General features: G+C 47.0%; 1 protein-coding gene across 1 annotated transcript in view; it reads right to left on the bottom strand.

Moving 5' to 3' along the window:
* Nucleotides 1–19,512, bottom strand: part of LOC141121770 (uncharacterized) — a 122,022-nt gene that overhangs the window by 35,706 nt on the left and 66,804 nt on the right. The window contains 1 exon segment of the mRNA XM_073611488.1: nt 2,139–2,192. Coding sequence (XP_073467589.1) covers nt 2,139–2,192 — 54 coding nt within the window.

The raw sequence follows: 19,512 nt of genomic DNA, 5'->3' as shown, positions 1-19,512 counted from the left end.
TTAGGGTGGAACATGTTCCCAGTGCTGCTGTCCCTGCCCACCCCCCCGTACTAGCTGATAATGTTTGAAAACAGCGTGGCTGTGTGGGTCTCTGCTCATATGGCCGTGTCATTTATATACACAGCTCTGTGTGTCCAAATGAACTACAAGCCCCGACATTCGGCTGTCAGCTTGTACTTCTCAATAAACTACCACGGTGCTGTGGAGTGCTGTGGTAGTTCATTGAGTCTTCCTGTCAGTGAGTATCGGCTTACCCATACGGGATGTAGGGATATACGGGATTTATGGGATAAACGGCTAAGCTGATACACTGACAGTGTGCAGGAGACCTGCATGGCATCAGAGATCTGCTTTACAGGCTCCTACTACAAAAATTATACATACATTTTTTTTTTACCTGCAAAAAGATGTGCATTTATTATTTTTGTAGAAAGAAGAACTTATCCATTAAGGACTACTGCCCCCCATGGGAACACATTTCATTTGGACTGTTTAGTGTTCGTTACATTTTCATGAACCCAGAACCCTCTTGGGCTGCCGGATCAGAAATTCCTTTTCCTCTGTGATCCTTCCTGTCACTCTGAGGCAGTGCTGTGAGGACAATGTCGGGTCATCATGATGTCCAGGAAGGGGAACTTGATGAATTTTGTCCGGTATTGCCGGCTAATCAGGATAATTACCAGAAGCTGTAGGGATCAAATCTTTGGCAGCCTGCAGACTGATAGGAGTGATGTCATCCCCCTCAGTTATTACCTTTGGCTTCACTTGATCCTCCCTTTTAGATTATAAGCTCTAATGAGCAGAGCCCTCTGATTCCTCCTGTATTGAATTGTAATGTGACTGTACTGTCTGCCCTCATGTTGTAAAGCGTTGTGCAAACTGTTGGGGCTATATAAATCCTGAATAATAATAATAAAAATATTGCTAATGTCATTGTCACTCTTTGCAGTAAGAGATTGGATAGCAGGAGGATGGTGCTGGTGGAGTAGAATGCTGTGGGGGAGGAGTGTGTTCTCTTCCCTCTAATAGTAGCCTAGTGTGGGTAGGAGGAGCACAGCAGGGGGGGGGAGTTGTTCTCTTGGTTGCCAAGTATATTGTAGTATCCAGGAAATTGTAGAGAGTGACAGTGGGCTCCTGGACCTCTGAATTCCAACACCGGGCACTGCCAGAGCCTGTGTCATGGGAAGGTATTGGACTGCCTCCCCAGATGCACAGCACTGACCCCTGGGCACCCGCTAGGCAATGCTGTGCAAACAAACCTCCTCTAAGAACGAGTGCCCACCAAGGGGTGAAGGATTGTGCTTCTTCATTCCACTTGGTATCTTGGGAAATTTTATTTGACCAGTGAGGTGGTAAGAAGGTGATGGTCGCCTTCCTTTGCTGGCAGGGGTTCTGTAAGGAGGTCTGAAAAGTAAATGCAGGTGGGGGGACCACCATAGCCAAGAGTCCCCCCTCCATACCTTAGACTCCTCCTGAGCCCTACAGCCTTCTCTTCCCTCAGAGACCCTCTGCTCTCCATCCTCATCAAGGGCCCAAAATCCTTCAGCTACACAACCCCCTCACAATCCTTCAACCCCACTACCCCCTCAGGTGCCACAAGTCCTTCAGCCTCAGTACCTTCTCAGAGACCCCTCAGCTCCTCTACTTCCCTCAGAACCTTCAGTATTTTCCTCCCTCTGACACCAATGATGGAACATATTCTTCATGGCAGGCTGGGGAATGTTTTCTTCCTCCTGACCAGCAATGTAAGGGTCTCTATGCTCCATACTCCTGACCCCTGCACTCCATCATTGTGTTGGCTGCATATTGTAATGATTGCCCATTGTCTGCCTGTGTAGTGTAATAATTGTCCTTTGTAGGCCATGTATGGTCAGGATGGTCATTGTCTTGTCTATTTATTGTCAGTGCTGTTTGTTTAGAGGAACATATTACTAGAATTTATCTCCAAAATGAAGAGAATGTTCCGGCCCCATAAGTGGGGAAATGTTCTGACCCTGAAGGGGTTAATCTAGGTTTCCACTCTATATATGTGTGTATCATCATCTGCTGGAGATAAAAGACATCACAGTGACTATGGAGGAAGAGGACGGACATGACGGGGGGTTACTGGGTGTAAATAGAAAATAAGATCTTATTACCTCCTCTGCTGCCACTTCCAGCAATGTCTCCTCTCTTATTTCCTCCAAACTCACCTCTGACAGGGACCTTCCTATTTATACCTGACATCACTTCCTGTCTGTCTTCCATAGAGACTTCCTGTCTGGGTAGAAGTGAGATCACCACCTTGTGGAGTTCAGAGGAACTGCAGCCCGGTAGTGTGAACACGGCTTTGTGCTGTGTGTGTATGTACTGTATATCCTTATAGATGGGGTCATCTCCACTCCCACCAAGAGGGATAGAAATATATTACTGCCTAGTCCAGCCTTTCTTAGCCAGGGTTCCTCCAAAGGTTTCTAGGAGTTCCTTGACCAATGAGCAATATAAAAGATATAAAATATGATTCTGCATAGAGTAAATAGACACCAAGCATGTCCAGATTTAAAACTGCACACCCCTGTGTTGTTAAGACATGGCACGACTCCGATCTCTGCTAAGGGCTGATCACGCGACTCTTTAACCATGTGATCTGCTGTGTCCAATCACATGTAAACATGGAAGTGCTGGTGATCGGCTCTCATGACAGGGGACACCCGGGCATGTAATCAGGGCACTGATCATCAGTGCCCTGATTACAGTAAAGCCAATCAGTGCCACCAGTCAGTGACCACCAGTGCCACCAATCAGTGCCCATCAATGACACCAATTAGTGCCCATTAGTGATGCCAGTCACTGGTATACCTTTCAGTGTCCATCAGTGCATGCTCATCACTGCTGCCCATCAGTGCCGCCTATCAGTGCCCACCAGTGCTGCCCATCAGTGCCACCTTTTAGTGCTCATCAGCGTGGCATATTAGTGCCTCCTCATGACTGCCACCTAATAAGTGCCCATAAGTGCCGACTCATCAGTGCCCATAAGTGCCACCTCATCAGTGCCCATCAATGTACAGTCTCATCCGTGCCCATCAGTGAAGGAGAAAAAATTACTTATTTACAAAATTTACTGACAGAAACTAAGAAAAACGTAGTGATTAAATACCACCAAAAGAAAGCTCTATTTGTGTGAAGAAAATGATAAAAAAATTCATTTGGGTACAGTGTTGCATGACCACGTAGTTGTCATTCAAAGTGTGAGAGCGCTGAAAGCTGAAAATTGGCCTGGGCATGAAGGGGGTGAAAGTTATTGTATTGCACTGGTGAACCGTGCATTCTCTGCATAACATCTTCCTTAACCCCCCTGGCGGTATGATTATGTCTGATTTTTGAAGCTCAAAGCGGTACATTGTTTCGCATGGAAATTTGGCGTTTTATATTGTAGGCCTGTAATTCTTAGGAATAACTTAAATAAATTTGTCCAAACAAGAGTCTAGTAGACATCCCGGGTATGATAAAGTTGACAAAATCATAAATGATAATATAATAAATAATTATAAATATAAAATTTAGAAATAGTGACCAATCACAACCATGATATAACAATGGCATGCTTTTATCCCTAATTAATTTGAAAAAATATATAGGAAATAGAAATGGGAATTTAGATGAAACATCATCGTGGGTAGTAATAATATGTATTTGATTTTTATTTGATTTGATGTCATTAACCCCTAAGGGTAGTCCATGATTTTTAGAGCATATAAAATAAAATATAAAACAGATATAATCATAAAAGATTAATATATAGTTTGTAATAATAATAATGAATTTAATGCAAACAAACCAATGGACATAATTAATACAATTGTTACAAAAAAATACATAAATCAATAAATTTACAAATCAAAATACATAACAGGATACAGATACAGACAAGAAAGAGTAATATTGATGGAATTCATAATTAAAACAAGCTTTAGCTAAGCACCCTTAGTTGAAGACCCGACGCGTTTCTTGGCTTCCTGCCAATTATCAGGGGTAAGATGCACATGTTTACTAAAAAATAATAAGGTAACTATTAAAAATAGAACCTTCTAATGAAAGGAAATGATCAGAGACAGCCACTTGCTAAAAAATACTTACAGAGTGAAACCCGCAAGTTATGCTCAATTCCAGCAATGCGATTAAATGGTGGTCTGGAACAAACTGTGTCACCCGAGGTTGAGGCAGGGTAATACCCCCCTCCCCCCCCCCGAAAAGTTGGAGAAAGGGCCAGGGGAGACGACAGCCATGGACCAACCCAGATGCCCTCACCACTTAACCAATGAGTGTTGTGTGTGCACATTTAGACCAAAATCTGTGAAAAAATGTAATAAAAAAACTGTAAAAAAGTACAAATGTGACTTCAAGGTGTGTGCGTTTAACAGATGAAGACTATGTGTATATATGTATATATATATATATATATGTATGAAGTGTCTGTAAGGTAAGTGAGACCAGAGTGAATGTGTGGCAAATAAAGGCTAAAATAAATAAGGTCTAAACACACCCAAAGAGGGTGTGCAATAAATGCACAAAAAATTGTGTTATATACAATAAAAAAAATAAATATGTCTGCCATTACCCATATGATAACTAATACTATTCAGAGTGATCCCTTTCTTGTCAGACAAAGTGGAAGAGTGAACTGCCAATCGGTCCCAGCTGAAGTACCCCCGGTCCTGGGCGGATCCCCACCAAGGTCATGCATCGACGCCTAGCTAGCGAATGTGAGGTGAGAGCACCTTATACCCAAGGTACACTGTACCCCAGTGGATGCCCACCCACCTCCACTGCAGCGTGTGATGGTAAAGACAAATCGAACTTCCACCTCGCAGGCGTGTAATGGCTCGCGTGGCTTGTTTGAACATGACGCTGATGCGTTGAGGTCAAACCCCGCCCCCATTGTATGATTGAAATGGGTGGAGGGGAGAGAGCTGAGCACATCGCAATCCCGGAAGTGAGACTGCTAGGTGTCCAGACCAACCGCCCTTATGCTGGGCTGGCTAATAGATGGTCTAAGGCAATATCCCTAAGAGATCAAATTTTTTAAATTCTTTTCCATCATGATGTTGGCGGGGACCGGCTCAGGACTGCTGGTACTTCTGCTGGGACCGATTGGCAGTTCACTCCTCCACAAGGAAGGGATCACTCTGAGCAGTAGGGATGGGCTTGATGTTCGTGTCGAACATTAGTTCACTTGAACATCGGGTGTTCGCTCATTCGCCGAACAGTGAACATTATGGGACATTCGCGGGAAATTCGAGCGCCACGGAACGCTCCCCATAATGCACTGCAAGATCATAGTGCATTGCTGTATGATGATTGGCCAAAGCATGCACCTGACCTGCATGCTTTGGCCAATCCCAGCGCCCTCTGCTAAGAGAGCCATAATTGGCCACAGCAGGGTGCCTTTGGCTAATCATGGCTCAGGGAGACCAAGTCCATGCCCCACACTATATAAGGCTACCTACAGGGCGGCCCTGTGTAGTGGTGATGGCGTGGATGGAGAGATAGTGTGATTTAGATTAAGCAGGCAGGTTATTCAGTTAGTGGCAGTGTATTTGATATATATATAATATATATAATACTCTGCATCCAGTGTAGCCTATATCTACAGTGCATTCCGTGGTGTACTGTTTCTACTACTTTTCTGGTGGTGTACACAGTACACAATACAGTGCAGCCGTAATGCAGTTGCTACTACTTTTCTGGTGGTGTACACAGTACACAATACAGTGTAGTTGTAGTGCAGTTGCTACTACTTTTCTGGTGGTGTGCACAGTACACAATACAGTGCAGCCATAGCGCAGTTGCTACTACGTTTCTGGTGGTGTACACAGTACACAATACAGTGCAGTCGTAGTGCAGTTGCTACTACTTTTCTGGTAGTGTACACAGTACACAATATAGTGCAGCCATAGTGCAGTTGCTACTACACTTCTGGTGATGTACACAGTTCACAATATAGTGCAGCCGTAGTGCAGTTGCTACTACTTTTCTGGTGGTGTACACAGTACACAATACAGTGTAGTGTGGTGTTGCAAAACAAAATATACATCATGTCCGGAAGGCCACCAAGGAGAGGCAGATGCTCACAGGCCACTAAAAGAGGGCAAGCAGGCTCTGTGTCTACAGTCAACAGTGCTGGTCGTGGACATGGTGCATCCTCTGCAGGTGGCCGTGGGGCATGCTTGTCTTTTTTTGCTGCTGCTGGCCCTGTTATTGAGCCAGAACATGCAGAAGAGTTGGTGGAGTGGATGACAAAGCCGTCCTCATCCTCCTCATCCTCTGTCACCCAGGCTCAAAGTAGTTTGTGTTCCAATGCAGCTGCCAAAGCGGCCTATTCCACCAGCTCCTTGTCCACAGTCACTCCTTCCGTAGCTCCACCATCTTGCACAGAGGAGTCCCCCGAACTATTCGACCACAGTGTCGAGTACATGCTGCTGGAGGATGCGCAGCAATTTGAAGGCTCCGATGTTGGTTCCCAGGTTGAGGAAGGGAGTAACGTGAGCCTAGAGAGAGGGGGTGCCCAAAAAGGACAAGGAACTCGCAGTCATGTTCCTCCAGCCGCAGCATACTGCCAAGTTTGCTCCAGTGATGTGGAGGGAGGGGATGATGAGGTCACCGACTCTACTTGGGTGCCTGATAGAAGAGAGGAGGAGGAGGAGACACAACTCCGACGAGGCAGGGTGTCCTCTAGGGGGCAGCTTAAGGGCAGCCACCCTACTGCATCATACCGCAGAGCCCCGCAGGTGCAGGGCACTGCTGACTCCCCGCTGATTTTGAAAAGTTACTTGGTGTGGGCCTTTTTTGACACGTGTGCAGCAGATCGCACCATTGCTGTTTGCAACCTATGTCTGAAGCGGATCAAGCGTGGCCAGAACAGCAGCTGCTTGGGTACTACATGCTTGACCAGACATATACCTCCCATGCAGTCCATTGGCAACTAGACATGTGCGATTTGTTTTGTACGAATCGAAAATTCCTACAAATTTCCGAAAATTCATAATTCAGAAGCATCCGAAATACAAATTGCTATGCTTCTTTTATTTTATTCGAAATACGAAACTTCGTTGACGAATTTTGGATCCAAATTCCGTTACAACGGAAATGTGACTGGTGCTTTGTTTACCAGAGGTTTTCTTCTGCTGCTGAGTGAGGGTTGGCAAAATTACCTTTTCTAATATGGGAGTGGGAGGCTGGTACTGGTAGTCGATGGGAGATTCAGAATCAGACAAAAAAAAGAATGTTTGTTAATATCATTTTATTATTGTCATGATAATTACGAGCATTCATTATGATGAAGTTAAAAATCCAGGAAGTCAGCACAGCACAGGGATGGTGGGAGCCCCTCATAATGAGCACAGCAGGGGTACAGCCCCAGGAGGAAGTCAGCACAGCACAGGGATGGTGGGAGACCCTCATAATGAGCACAGTAGGGGTACAGCCCCAGAAGGAACTTCCTCTTGGGGCTGTACCCCTGCTGTGCTCATTATGAGGGGCTCCCACCATCCCTGTGCTGTGCTCATTATGAGGGGCTCCCACCATCCCTGTGCTGTGCTGACTTCCTAGGTTTGTACCCCTGCTGTGCTCATTATGAGGGGCTCCCACCATCCCTGTGCTGTGCTGACTTCCTGGGGCTGTCCCCCTGCTGTGCTCATTATGAGGGGCTCCCACCATCCCTGTGCTGTGCTCATTATGAGGGGCTCCCCCCATCCCTGTGCTATGCTGACTTCCTCCTGGGGCTGTACCCCTGCCGTGCTCATTATGAGGGGCTCCCACCATCCCTGTGCTGTGCTGACTTCCTAGGTTTGTACCCCTGCTGTGCTCTTTATGAGGGGCTTCCACTATTACTGTGCTATGCTGACTTCCTGGGGCTGTCCCCCTGCTGTGCTCATTATGAGGGGCTCCCACCATCCCTGTGCTGTGCTCATTATGAGGGGCTCCCCCCATCCCTGTGCTATGCTGACTTCCTCCTGGGGCTGTACCCCTGCCGTGCTCATTATGAGGGGCTCCCACCATCCCTGTGCTGTGCTGACTTCCTCCTGGGGCTGTATCCCAGCTGTGCTCACTATGAGGTGCTCTCACCATCCCTGTGCTGTGCTGACTTCCTGGGTTTGTACCCCTGCTGTGCTCATTATGAGGGGCTCCCACCATCCCTGTGCTGTGCTGACTTCCTCCTGGGGCTGTACCCCTGCTGTGCTTATTATGAGGGGCTCCCACCATCCTTGTGCACAGGGATGGTGGGAGCCTCTCATAATGAGCACAGCAGGGGTACAAACCAGGAAGTCAGCACAGGGATGGTGGGAGCCCCCTCATAATGAGCACAGCAGGGGTACAAACCCAGAAAGTTATCACAGCACAGGGATGGTGGGAGCCCCTCATAATGAGCACAGCAGGGGTACAAACCCAGGAAGTCAGCACAGGGATGGTGGGTGCCCCCTCATAATGAGCACAGCAGGGGTACAAACCCAGGAAGTTATCACAGCACAGGGATGGTGGGAGCCCCTCATAATGAGCACAGCAGGGGTACAAACCCAGGAAGTCAGCACAGCACAGGGATGGTGGGAGCCCCTCATAGAGCACAGCAGGGGTACAAACCCAGGAAGTCATCACAGCAGAGGGATGGTGGGAGCCTCTCATAATGAGCACAGTAGGGGTACAAACACAGGAAGTCAGCACAGGGATGGTGGGAGCCCCTCATAATGAGCACAGCAGGGGTACAAACCCAGGAAGTCATCACAGCACAGGGATGGTGGCAGCCCCCTCATAATGGGCACAGCAGGGGTACAAACCCAGGAAGTCAGCACAGGGATGGTAGAAGCCCCCTCATAATGAGCACAGCAGGGGTACAAACCCAGGAAGTTATCACAGCACAGGGATGGTGGGAGCCCCTCATAATGAGCACAGCAGGGGTACAAACCCAGGAAGTCATCACAGCACAGGGATGGTGGGAGCCCCCTCATAATGAGCACAGCAGGGGTACAGCCCCAGGAGGAAGTCATCACAGCACAGGGATGGTGGCAGCCCCTCATAATGAGCACAGTAGGGGTACAAACACAGGAAGTCAGCACAGGGATGGTGGGAGCCCCTCATAATGAGCACAGTAGGGGTACAAACCCAGGAAGTCAGCACAGGGATGGTAGAAGCCCCCTCATAATGAGCACAGCAGGGGTACAAACCCAGGAAGTTATCACAGCACAGGGATGGTGGGAGCCCCCTCATAATGGGCACAGCAGGGGTACAAACCCAGGAAGTCAGCACAGGGATGGTGGGAGCTCCTCATAATGAGCACAGCAGGGGTACAAACCCAGGAAGTCATCACAGCACAGGGATGGTGGGAGCCCCCTCATAATGAGCACAGAAGGAGTACAAACCCAGGAAGTTATCACAGCACAGGGATGGTGGGAGCCCCCTCATAATGAGCACAGCAGGGGTACAAACCCAGGAAGTCAGCACAGAGATGGTGGGAGCCCCTCATAATGAGCACAGCAGGGGTACAAACCCAGGAAGTTATCACAGCACAGGAATGGTGGGACCCCCCTCATAATGAGCACAGCAGGGGGACAGCCCCAGGAGGAAGTCAGCACAGCACAGGGATGGTGGGAGCCCCCTCATAATGTGCATAATGAGTCAGACGACTGCCATATTGAGAAAGGTATTTTTTGCTTTTTAAATTCATCATAACGAACGTTTGTAATTGTTACGAAAATTCGTATTTTGTACAAATCCAAATTGAGTTTTGGACACGAATTAACGGCTAATACGGAACGGAACGAAACAAAACAAATTTATTGATGGCGTACATGTCTATAAATGGCAACAGCGCTTGAAAGACCCACATCAAAGTAAAAGGCGGACTTCGCCTTGCTCCTCATCTGGGATCTCCAACCCCACTATACCTCCAGTCCTCTCAAAAACCTGCACTGAGAGGAATGAAGGTATAGCAATAGGTGTCCCAACTACTTGCAGCCAATCTGCTATCAGTACACCTCCATCTGATTTTCTCAGGCAAATTTCCCTACCCCAGTTGCTAAACTGTAAAAGGAAATTCTGTCCCAGCCATCAACATGCTCAGCGTCTGAATGCTAGCTTGGTCAAATTGCTAGCACTGCAACTGCTGCCTTTTCAGCTGGTAGACTCTGCCCCCTTTCGTAAATTTGTGAAATGTGCTATACCTCAGTGGCAGGTTCCAAAGCGCCATTTCTTTTCATGGAAGACTATTCCAACTCTCTACTCTACTGGCATTTAGAAGGCAATGTTTTGGATTCGTTGGACAGGACAGTCAGCAGTAAGGTGCATATTACTGCTGACTTACCTTTCCTTCACGGCGCACTGGGTAACTCTTCTGGCAGCTGGGAACATCCAGGAGAGGATTCAGTATTGTTGGAGCTTGTTCCGCCACCACGCCTCCAAAATGCTAGTGGTGATTCTGCCACAGCTCTCTCCTCCACCCCCTCCTCTTCTTCTTCCTCTATTGCCTCTTCTGCAGATTTGTCCTCTGAACCAACGGTGCTCAGCTTAGGGGACAGGAGCCACACTGGGGCAGAGATTTTGTCAGCTCTGTGGGGAAAGGCTCAGAAGTGGTTGACGCCGCGCCAGCTTCAGCCAGGAATGGTTGTATGCAACAATGGCACCAACCTTCTCTCCGCCCTCCGACAGGGACACTTGACCCATGTCCTATGTTTGGCACACGACCTGAATTTGGTGGTGCAGCGGTTCTTGAACAGGTACTCAGGCTTACAGGATCTCCTGAGGCAGGCCAGAAAAGTCTGTGATCATTTCCACCGGTCATACAATGGCAGTGCTCGGCTGGCTGACATTCAAAGGGAATGCAACCTCTCCACAAACAGCCTCATTTGTGACATGCCCACCAGGTGGAACTCAACGTTGGCAATGCTGCAACAGCTGCACACGCAGCAGAGGGCCATCAATAAGTGCCTGTGTGAGTATGGCACCAAGACAGGGTCAGGGGAGCTTGGCTTCTTTTCACCACTCCAGTGGCTACTGATCAAGGATGCATGCACTGTCCTGTCACCATTTGAGGAGGCCGCGAGGATGGTGAGCAGCGACAATGCATGCATCAGTAATACTGTCCCTCTTGTCTTCCAGTTGGAGCACACGCTTGGTGGAATAATGGACAGGGCACTTGAGGCAGAACAGCAGGAGGAAGAGGAGGACTTCCTTACCTCTCAAGGCCCCCTTTATTCAGATAGTATTCCTGCGGGCCCGCCAAACACACAGGAAGAAGAGGAGGAGGATTGTGTCAGCATGGACGTGGAGGATAACTCTCAGCAGCAGTCTTCAAGGGATGGTTTTCAGTCCCCAGAAACCCAAGGAGTTGTATGTGGCTGGGAGGAGGTTGTTACGGATCATGTGATCCTTAGTGACCCAGAGGACTCAGAATCGAATGCCTCTGCAAACTTACACTGCATGGCCTTCCTGATTCTGCAAAGCCTGCGAAAGGACCCTAGGATTCGTAGTATCAAGGAGAGGGATCATTACTGGCCTTCAACCCTTCTTGATCCACGTTACAAGGGTAAGGTTGCAGAACTCATCCTGCCATCGCAGAGGGAGAAACATCTTCAGGAGGCCTTGAAGAAAGGTTTGTGCAATGCGTTTCCAGACCCTGGGAGGTTACAATTTCCTGGACAACATGTTGCTGAGGCTTTGTTCAGTCAGAGGAAGAGCGGTGGAGAAGGTGGCCGGCTCACCGATGCCTTTAGAGAAAGTTTCAGTCCTCAGTGCCAAGGTCTGATCGGTTCAAGCAACCATCGCCAGCATCTGCATTACATGGTGCAGGAATATCTAGGGGCAAGAGCAGACTTTATAGACCTTTCCAACAGACCATCCACTATGTTACTGGGTCTTAAGGATGGACCACTGGCCAGAACTTGCTCAGAATGCAATTGAGCTACTGGCCTTTCCTGCATCCAGCGTTCTTTCTGAACGCACATTCAGTGCTGCTGGAGGGTTTGTAACGGATCATAGAGTGCGCCTGTCCACAGACTCTGTTGATAGGCACACATTCATAAAAATGAATCAGTCTTTGATCAGCAGCTATCAAGCACCTGATGCTGATGTAACTGATTGATTTTTCTATGGATGTGGGATCCCTTGAAGACTGCCTATGCTGAGTGACTATCATATTCCTCCTCAATCTTGATGATCCTAGCTTCCAACAATATTTTTGGTTTAGGGCACCACCACCACTGCCTAAGGCTCAATTGTTCTGTTTAACAGTACAGCAGCACAGTGGTGTAGTGGATAGCACTTTCACCTAGCAACAATAGGGTCGCTGGTTCAAATCCCGACCATGACACCATCTGCCTGGAGTTTGCATGTTCTCCCTGTGCCTGCGTGGGTTTCCTCCGGGTACTCCGGTTTCCTCCCACAATACAAAGACATGCTGGTAGGTTAATTAGATCCTGGCGGAAAAATTGGCCAAATATGTGTATGTTGTATGTGTATGTGTTTGTAAGCGTGTCGGGACACCATGGGGCAAAGGACCATGCTATACTGCAGATGGACACTGGCGGCAAAAGTGCCCTGAGGCGATTCAGTTCGCATAGGTAGCGCTATACAAGTCACTCATTCATTCAACAGGGGCATGTAATTACAATTTTTGATCTAATATTTCACAGCAGGGCCTGTTCCTGCACCCAAGAGTATTTGTGAGGGGTTACAGTGTTGTGGCACCACCACCACCAAAGGCCCAATTTTTCTGCCCCTGTTTAACAGGGGCATGTAATTACAATTCTTGATATAATATTTCATAGCAGGGCCCATTCCTGCACCCAACGAGCGTAACTGTGAGGGCTTACAGTGTTGTGGCACCACCACCATAGGCCCAATTTTTCTGCCCCTGTTTAACAGGGGCATGTAATTACAATTTCTGATCTAATATTTCACAGCAGGGCCCATTCCTGCGCCCACCAAGAGTAACTGTGAGGGCTTACAGTGTTGTGGCACCACCACCACCAAAGGCAGAGTATATAGGGCAGGCCGTATAGTATATATACTTCTGTATATATATATATATATATATATATATATATATATATTTATATTTATATATATATATATATATATATATTCTGGGGTCCCCCACGCCATTTTTTTTTAAATTTGGGCGCGGGCTTCCCCTTAATATCCCTAACAGACCCAAGGGGTCTGGTAATGGGCTGGGGGGGGGGGGGGGACCCATGCCGTTTTTCTCAATGATTTTCATCTATATTGCCAGGACCCGACAATACATTACATCCGCAAGCAGTTTTAAATTACTTTTTTTCCTTTAGAAATGTCATTTTGCTGTGGTACTGTTCTAAACACAGGAAAAATGCGCCACTTTACAGGCATACTATAGATACCCCCCCCCCAGGCACGATATTTAAAGGATATATTATTGTTTCACTTTAAGCATTATTAAAATCACTGCTCCCGAAAAAACGGCTGTTTTTAAAACTTTGTTTTGCATTGATACATGTCCCCTGGGGCAGGACCCGGGTCCCCAAACACTTTTTATGGCAATAACTTATATAAGCCTTTAAAATTAGCACTTTTGTTTTTTCACGTTCGTGTCCCATAGACTTTAACGGTGTTCGTGTGTTTGAACAAACTTTTTGCATCTTTGCATGTTCTGCTGCAAACTTAATGGGGGGGGGGGGGGGGGGGTTCGGCTCATCCCTACTGAGCAGTATTCTTTATCATTTGGGTAATGGCAGACATATTTATGGTTTTTATTGTATATAACACAATTTTTAGTGCATTTATTGCACACCCTCTTTGGGTGTGTTTAGACCTTATCTATTTGCTACACATTTACCCTGGTCTCACTTACCTTACAAACACTACATACCGGTACATATATATATATATATATATATATATATATATACACACACACACACACATAATCTTCATCTGTTAAACACACACACTTTTTGACCTTGTAGTCACATTTATACTTGTTGTTTACAGTTTTTCATTACATTTTTTCACAGATTCACTCATTGGTTAGGTGGTATGGGCATCTGGGTTGGACCAAGGCTGTTGTCTCCCCTGGCCCCTTCTCCAACTTTTTGTGGGGGGGGGGTATTACCCTGCCTCAACCCCGGGTGAGACAGCTTGTTCCAGACCACTATTAAACCCCATTGCTGGAATTGAGCATAACTTGCGGGTTTCACTCTGTAAGTATTTTTTAGTAAGTGGCTGTCTCTGATCATTTCCTTTCATTAGAAGGTTCTATTTATTAATAGTTACCTTATTGTTTTTTAGTAAACGTGCATCTTACCCAGAGGCATAAATAAGAACCTTCAGGGCCCCGGTGCAAGAAACCATGATGGGCCCCCCTTCCATCCGAGCCCCGGGCTTCCAATTTTGGGAGGGTATCCATGGACATCCTCCCAAAACCGTGCTTCCCGCATGCCCCCTGGGACGTGCATCCAGTGCAATCACAGTGGACCCTTACCATGTGATGTCAGCTGATCACGATAAACAGACTTGCCAGTTATCCGCAGCCCTTTCTTCCCACGCTGTGTCTGTGTTCGGAAAGGACTGCCATTAACTATCAATAATGTCAGTAAATTGTTTACACTGATAATCAGTGCTCCAATCATCAGTGCCATCTATTAGTGTCCATCAATGCTGCCTATCAGTGCTCAATGCCGCCTATCAGTGCCCATCAATGCCGTACATCAGTGTCCATCAATGCCACCCATCAGTGTCCATCAATGCCGCCTACAAGTGTTACCTATCAGTGCTCATTAATGCCACCTATTAGTGCCCATCAAATCTGCCTATCAGCACCACCTATCAGTGCTCATTAATGCCGCCTAACAGCATCCATCCGTGCCACCGATCAGTACTCTTCAATGCTGCCCATCAGTGCCCATCAATACTGCCTATCAGTGTTCCTCAGTGCCCATCAGTGCAGCCTATGAGTTCTGCCTATCAGTGCTCATCAGTGCCACCTATAAGTGCCCATCAATGCTTCCTATCAGTGCAGCCTATCAGTGCCCCCTATCAGTGCTCATCAGTAAATCCTATCAGTGCCTCCTATTAGTGCCTCCTATCAGTGCCCATCAGTGCCTCCCATTGGTGCCCCCTAGTGCCTTCTCAGTGCCCCCTAGTGCCTTCTCAGTGCCTCCCTTCAGTGCTCATCAGTAAATCCTATCAGTACCTCCCATCGGTGCCCCCTATCAGTGCCCCATATTAGTATCCCCTATCAGTGCCTTCTATTAGAGTCCCCTATCAGTGCCCCCTATTAGTGTCCCCTATCAGTGCCTTCTATAAGAGTCCCCTATCAGTGCCCCCTATTAATGTCCCCTATCAGTGTCCCCTATCAGTGCCTTCTATCAGTGTCCCCTATTAGTGTCCCCTATCAGTGCCTTCTATCAGTGCCCCCTATTAGTGTCCCCTATCAGTGCCTCCTATCAGTGTCCTCTAACAGTGTCCATCAGTGTCTTCTATCAGTGCCTTCTATCAGTGTCATCTATCAGTGCCTTATATCAGTGTCCCCTATCAGTGCCTTCTATCAGTGTCCCCTATCAGTGCCTTCTATCAGTGTCCCCTGTCAATGCCTCCTATCAGTGTCCATCAGTGCCTTCTATCAGTGTCATCTATCAGTGTCCATCAGTGCCTTCTATCAGTGTCCTCTATCAGTGTCCATCAGTGTCTTCTATCAGTGCCTTGTATCAGTGTCCATCAGTGCCTCCTATCAGTGCCTTCTATCAGTGTCCCCTATCAGCGTCTTCTATCAGTGCCTCCTATCAGTGTCCCCTATCAGTGTCCCCTATCAGTGCCCCCTATCAGTGTCCCCTATCAGTGCCTTCTATCAGTGCCCATCAGAGTCCTCTGTCTTCTCAGGACAGCATGGCCCTGAGAGGAGAGCGTGTCTCTCATGTAACAGCAGCACAAAGACACTGGCATAGGTGTGCACAGCCTATTGTATTAGGGTTTGCACCTCAAAGCTCCAACACATATGCCTTTGTGACATATTAACCGGCCTCTTCCCCACTCGTCATCCTAAAATAATGGGGGGGGGGGAGTAGGTGAGCACACAGGGGGACCTGGGCAGCAGAAAGAAAAGGAACTGGGACAAGAGGGGTGGCAGACATTGGTACCAATCCCCTGTATTTTCCTCCCGAGGCAGCTGAATATTGGCGAGAGGAAGAGGAGGAGAAGCCTACTTTCAGCTGCTGCAGAAGAAAATACAGATCAGATCCTATAATTTCCACTCCAGCCGCCTATCCTGTCCAGGTTCTGGGGGTCAGCAAGTAAGGATCGCGGCTTACCTGTCACCTGCCCACAATTGATGGGTTGCCAACTCCAGGATTAGGGTGGGCCCAGGCACACCCCTTGTGCATGCCTATGGACACCGGCATTGACAGTTTTATTTCTCACTCCATCCATCCTCTCTCGCATGGAATGACAGAGGACACACAGCTGATCTGCTCCCTCTTCCCCCCCCGTTCCTTCCCCTGTGTGCTCCATGGGAAATGTAAGCTCATTAGCTTCACACTTGACTGCCCGCTGAGCACACAGGAGAGGGGGAGGGGGAAGAAAGGGGAGCAGATCAGCTGTGTGTCCTCTGTCATCCCGTACGAGAGAGGACGGACTGAGTGGGAAATAAAACTGTCAATGCTGTTACATGAGAGACACGCTCTCCACTCAGGGCCCTTTGAATAGCAACCCCACTGGGGCCCCCCCACAGTGACGGAATGCCAGGGCCCCATCACAAGTGTGACTGTTGCGACCCTGGTAATTCCGCCACTGATCTTACCCCTGATGATTTGCAGGAAGCCAAGAAAAACGTTGGGTCTTCAACTAAGGGTGCTTAGCCAAAGCTTGTTTTAATTATGAATTCCATCAATATTACTCTTTCTTGTCTGTATCTGTATCATGTTATGTATTTCGATTTCTAAATTTATTGATTTATGTATTTTTTTGTTTGCATTAAATTCATTGTTATTATTACAAATTATATATTAATCCTTTATGATTTTATCTAAATTATCTATATTTTATATGCTCTAAAAATCATGGACTACCCTTAGGGGTTAATGACATCAAATCAAATTAAAATGTACTTTATTAATTTATACATATTATTTTTATAAATAATTATAACAAATAATAATATTCTAATAATAAATTTTATTCAATAATGTAATCAAAACAAAGACACTGAAATTTGCTCAGTTGCAGAATTGTCGCTGTTGTCACTTTCAGTGTCTGATGATGAATTTCCTCATGAGTCACTAACGCTCAATTCTGCATGTGTTCTAATTTACTATTGCTGTTTTCTAGCTGGTTTAAAACCGCTTTTGACGTAAAGGGACACTTTTTGGTTGCCATGGACAATCTCAAGTTTCCAGGGTAGAAAGAACAATATATATAATATAAAAGTGCATGCAGAGCACTGGACAAAGCATTAGGGACAAAAAGGGAGATGAAATGATTTGATACAGTAATGTAATCTTACAGATTACAGTGTACTGTATGTGTTATGTATTTTTCACTGTTTGACTTTGCCGCCAGGCCCCACCCCCCTGCATCGCGACGCTCGCAGGGAACAGAGCCCAGCACAGTGATACATCGGGCGGAGGACACAGCCCGCGAACATGACGGAAGGACATCGCAGGATCCTGGGGACAAGGTAAGTAAATTTGCCTGGATCCTGCGATGCAATCCCGAGTGTGGTTCGGGGGTTACCGCTTTTGGTAATGAAAATTCACCCCAGGCCACACTCGGGAATACCGCTAGGAAGGTTAACCCTGCATTCTGAGTGTAACTCATCCCTGTTCCCTGCATTCTGAGTGTAATGCACTGTTGAACCCTGCATTCTGAGCACACCGCACCGGTGAACCCTGCATTCTGAGCACAACGCACTGGTGAACCCTGCATTCTGAGTGTAACTCATTCCTGTTCCCTGCATTCTGAGTGTAATGCACTGGTGAACCCTACATTCTGAGCGCAACGCACTGGTGAACCCTACATTCTGAGTGTAACTCACTAATGTTCCCTGCATTCTGAGTGTAACTCATTCCTGTTCCCTGCATTCTGAGTGTAATGCACTGGTGAACCCTGCATTCTGAGCACAACGCACTGGTGAACCCTACATTCTGAGCGCAACGCACTGGTGAACCCTACATTCTGAGTGTAACTCATTCCTGTTCCCTGCATTCTGAGTGTAATGCACTGGTGAACCCTGCATTCTGAGCACAACGCACTGGTGAACCCTGCATTCTGACTGTAATGCACTGGTGAACCCTGCATTCTGAGTGTAACTCATTCCTGTTCCCTTTATTCTGAGTGTAATGCACTGGTGAACTCTGCATTCTGAGTGCAACACACTGGTGAACCCTGCATTCTGAGCGTAACCCACTCTTTAACCCTGCATTCTGAGCATATTGCATGCCTTAACCCTGCATTCTGAGCGCAATGCACTCCTTAACCCTGCATAACGCACTCCTTAACCCTGCATTGTGAGCACAAAGCACTCCTTAACCCTGCATTGTGAGTGCAATGCACTCCTTAACCCTGCATTCTCTGCATGACGCACTCCTTAGCCCTGCATTCTGAGCACAACATACTCCTTAACCCTGCATTGTGAGCGCAACGCACTCCTGATCCCTGCATTCTGAGTGTAATGCACTGGTGAACCCTGTATTCTCTGCATAACATATTATGCTAAACTACATTTCAAATCACATTAATATTACAATTGTACTTGTATGGTAACAAGAGGCGTAACATAGGCAGACTAATTCTAATCATGACTCGAAAGAATGCAAACATGTCATGAAAACATTATTAGTGCCGTGTGCACAGTGAGGGCAGTGTGCAATACAGAATACAATTATATACAGAACTTACAAATTTCCTTTACACTACAGACAACCAGCCCTTTACAGTTGCTGCAGATATCGGCTTCCAATGCTTGCTGACAACAACAGAACCAAGATATTCAATCAAAAGTGAAAAATACTACCGCACAGACATGCTGGACAGTGTGTACAAAAAGGTTACACAGCGAATTAAGACACTAAATGCATCAGAGAATGCTGGCCCCTATTTGTCCTTCACAACAGACTGTTGGTCTGGAGAAACAGAATCACTTATGAGTCTAACATGTCATTTTATAGACAGTAACTGGGAAAGGAAACAGGTCATTCTAAATGTCAAGGCCATGTCTGGCTCCCATACTGGGAGATGTTCCTTAGCATGCTGAATGATTGGGACATCAACCAAGACAGAGTGGTGCTTGTGCTGCGAGACAGTGGTTCTAACATGATTAAAGGCCTCAGACTGGCAGATATACCAGACTTAAGCTGCACACATTACAGCTTGTGGTGAAAGAGGGCATCAGCAGTCAGCGAGTAGTGGGGGGACATCATTGCCAAATTAAAGACTTGTTCTACACACTTTAGCCTCTCTGTGCTTGCAGAGCAGCGTTTTGAAGCCATCCAAAAAGATCTTGGCCTCCCCCAGCAC

This window comes from Aquarana catesbeiana, unplaced genomic scaffold, assembly GCF_042186555.1.
Source record: "Aquarana catesbeiana isolate 2022-GZ unplaced genomic scaffold, ASM4218655v1 unanchor229, whole genome shotgun sequence".
Taxonomy (NCBI): Eukaryota; Metazoa; Chordata; class Amphibia; order Anura; family Ranidae; genus Aquarana; species Aquarana catesbeiana.
Note: the sequence above shows the minus strand (reverse complement) of the source record. Positions and strands in the feature narration are given on the sequence as shown.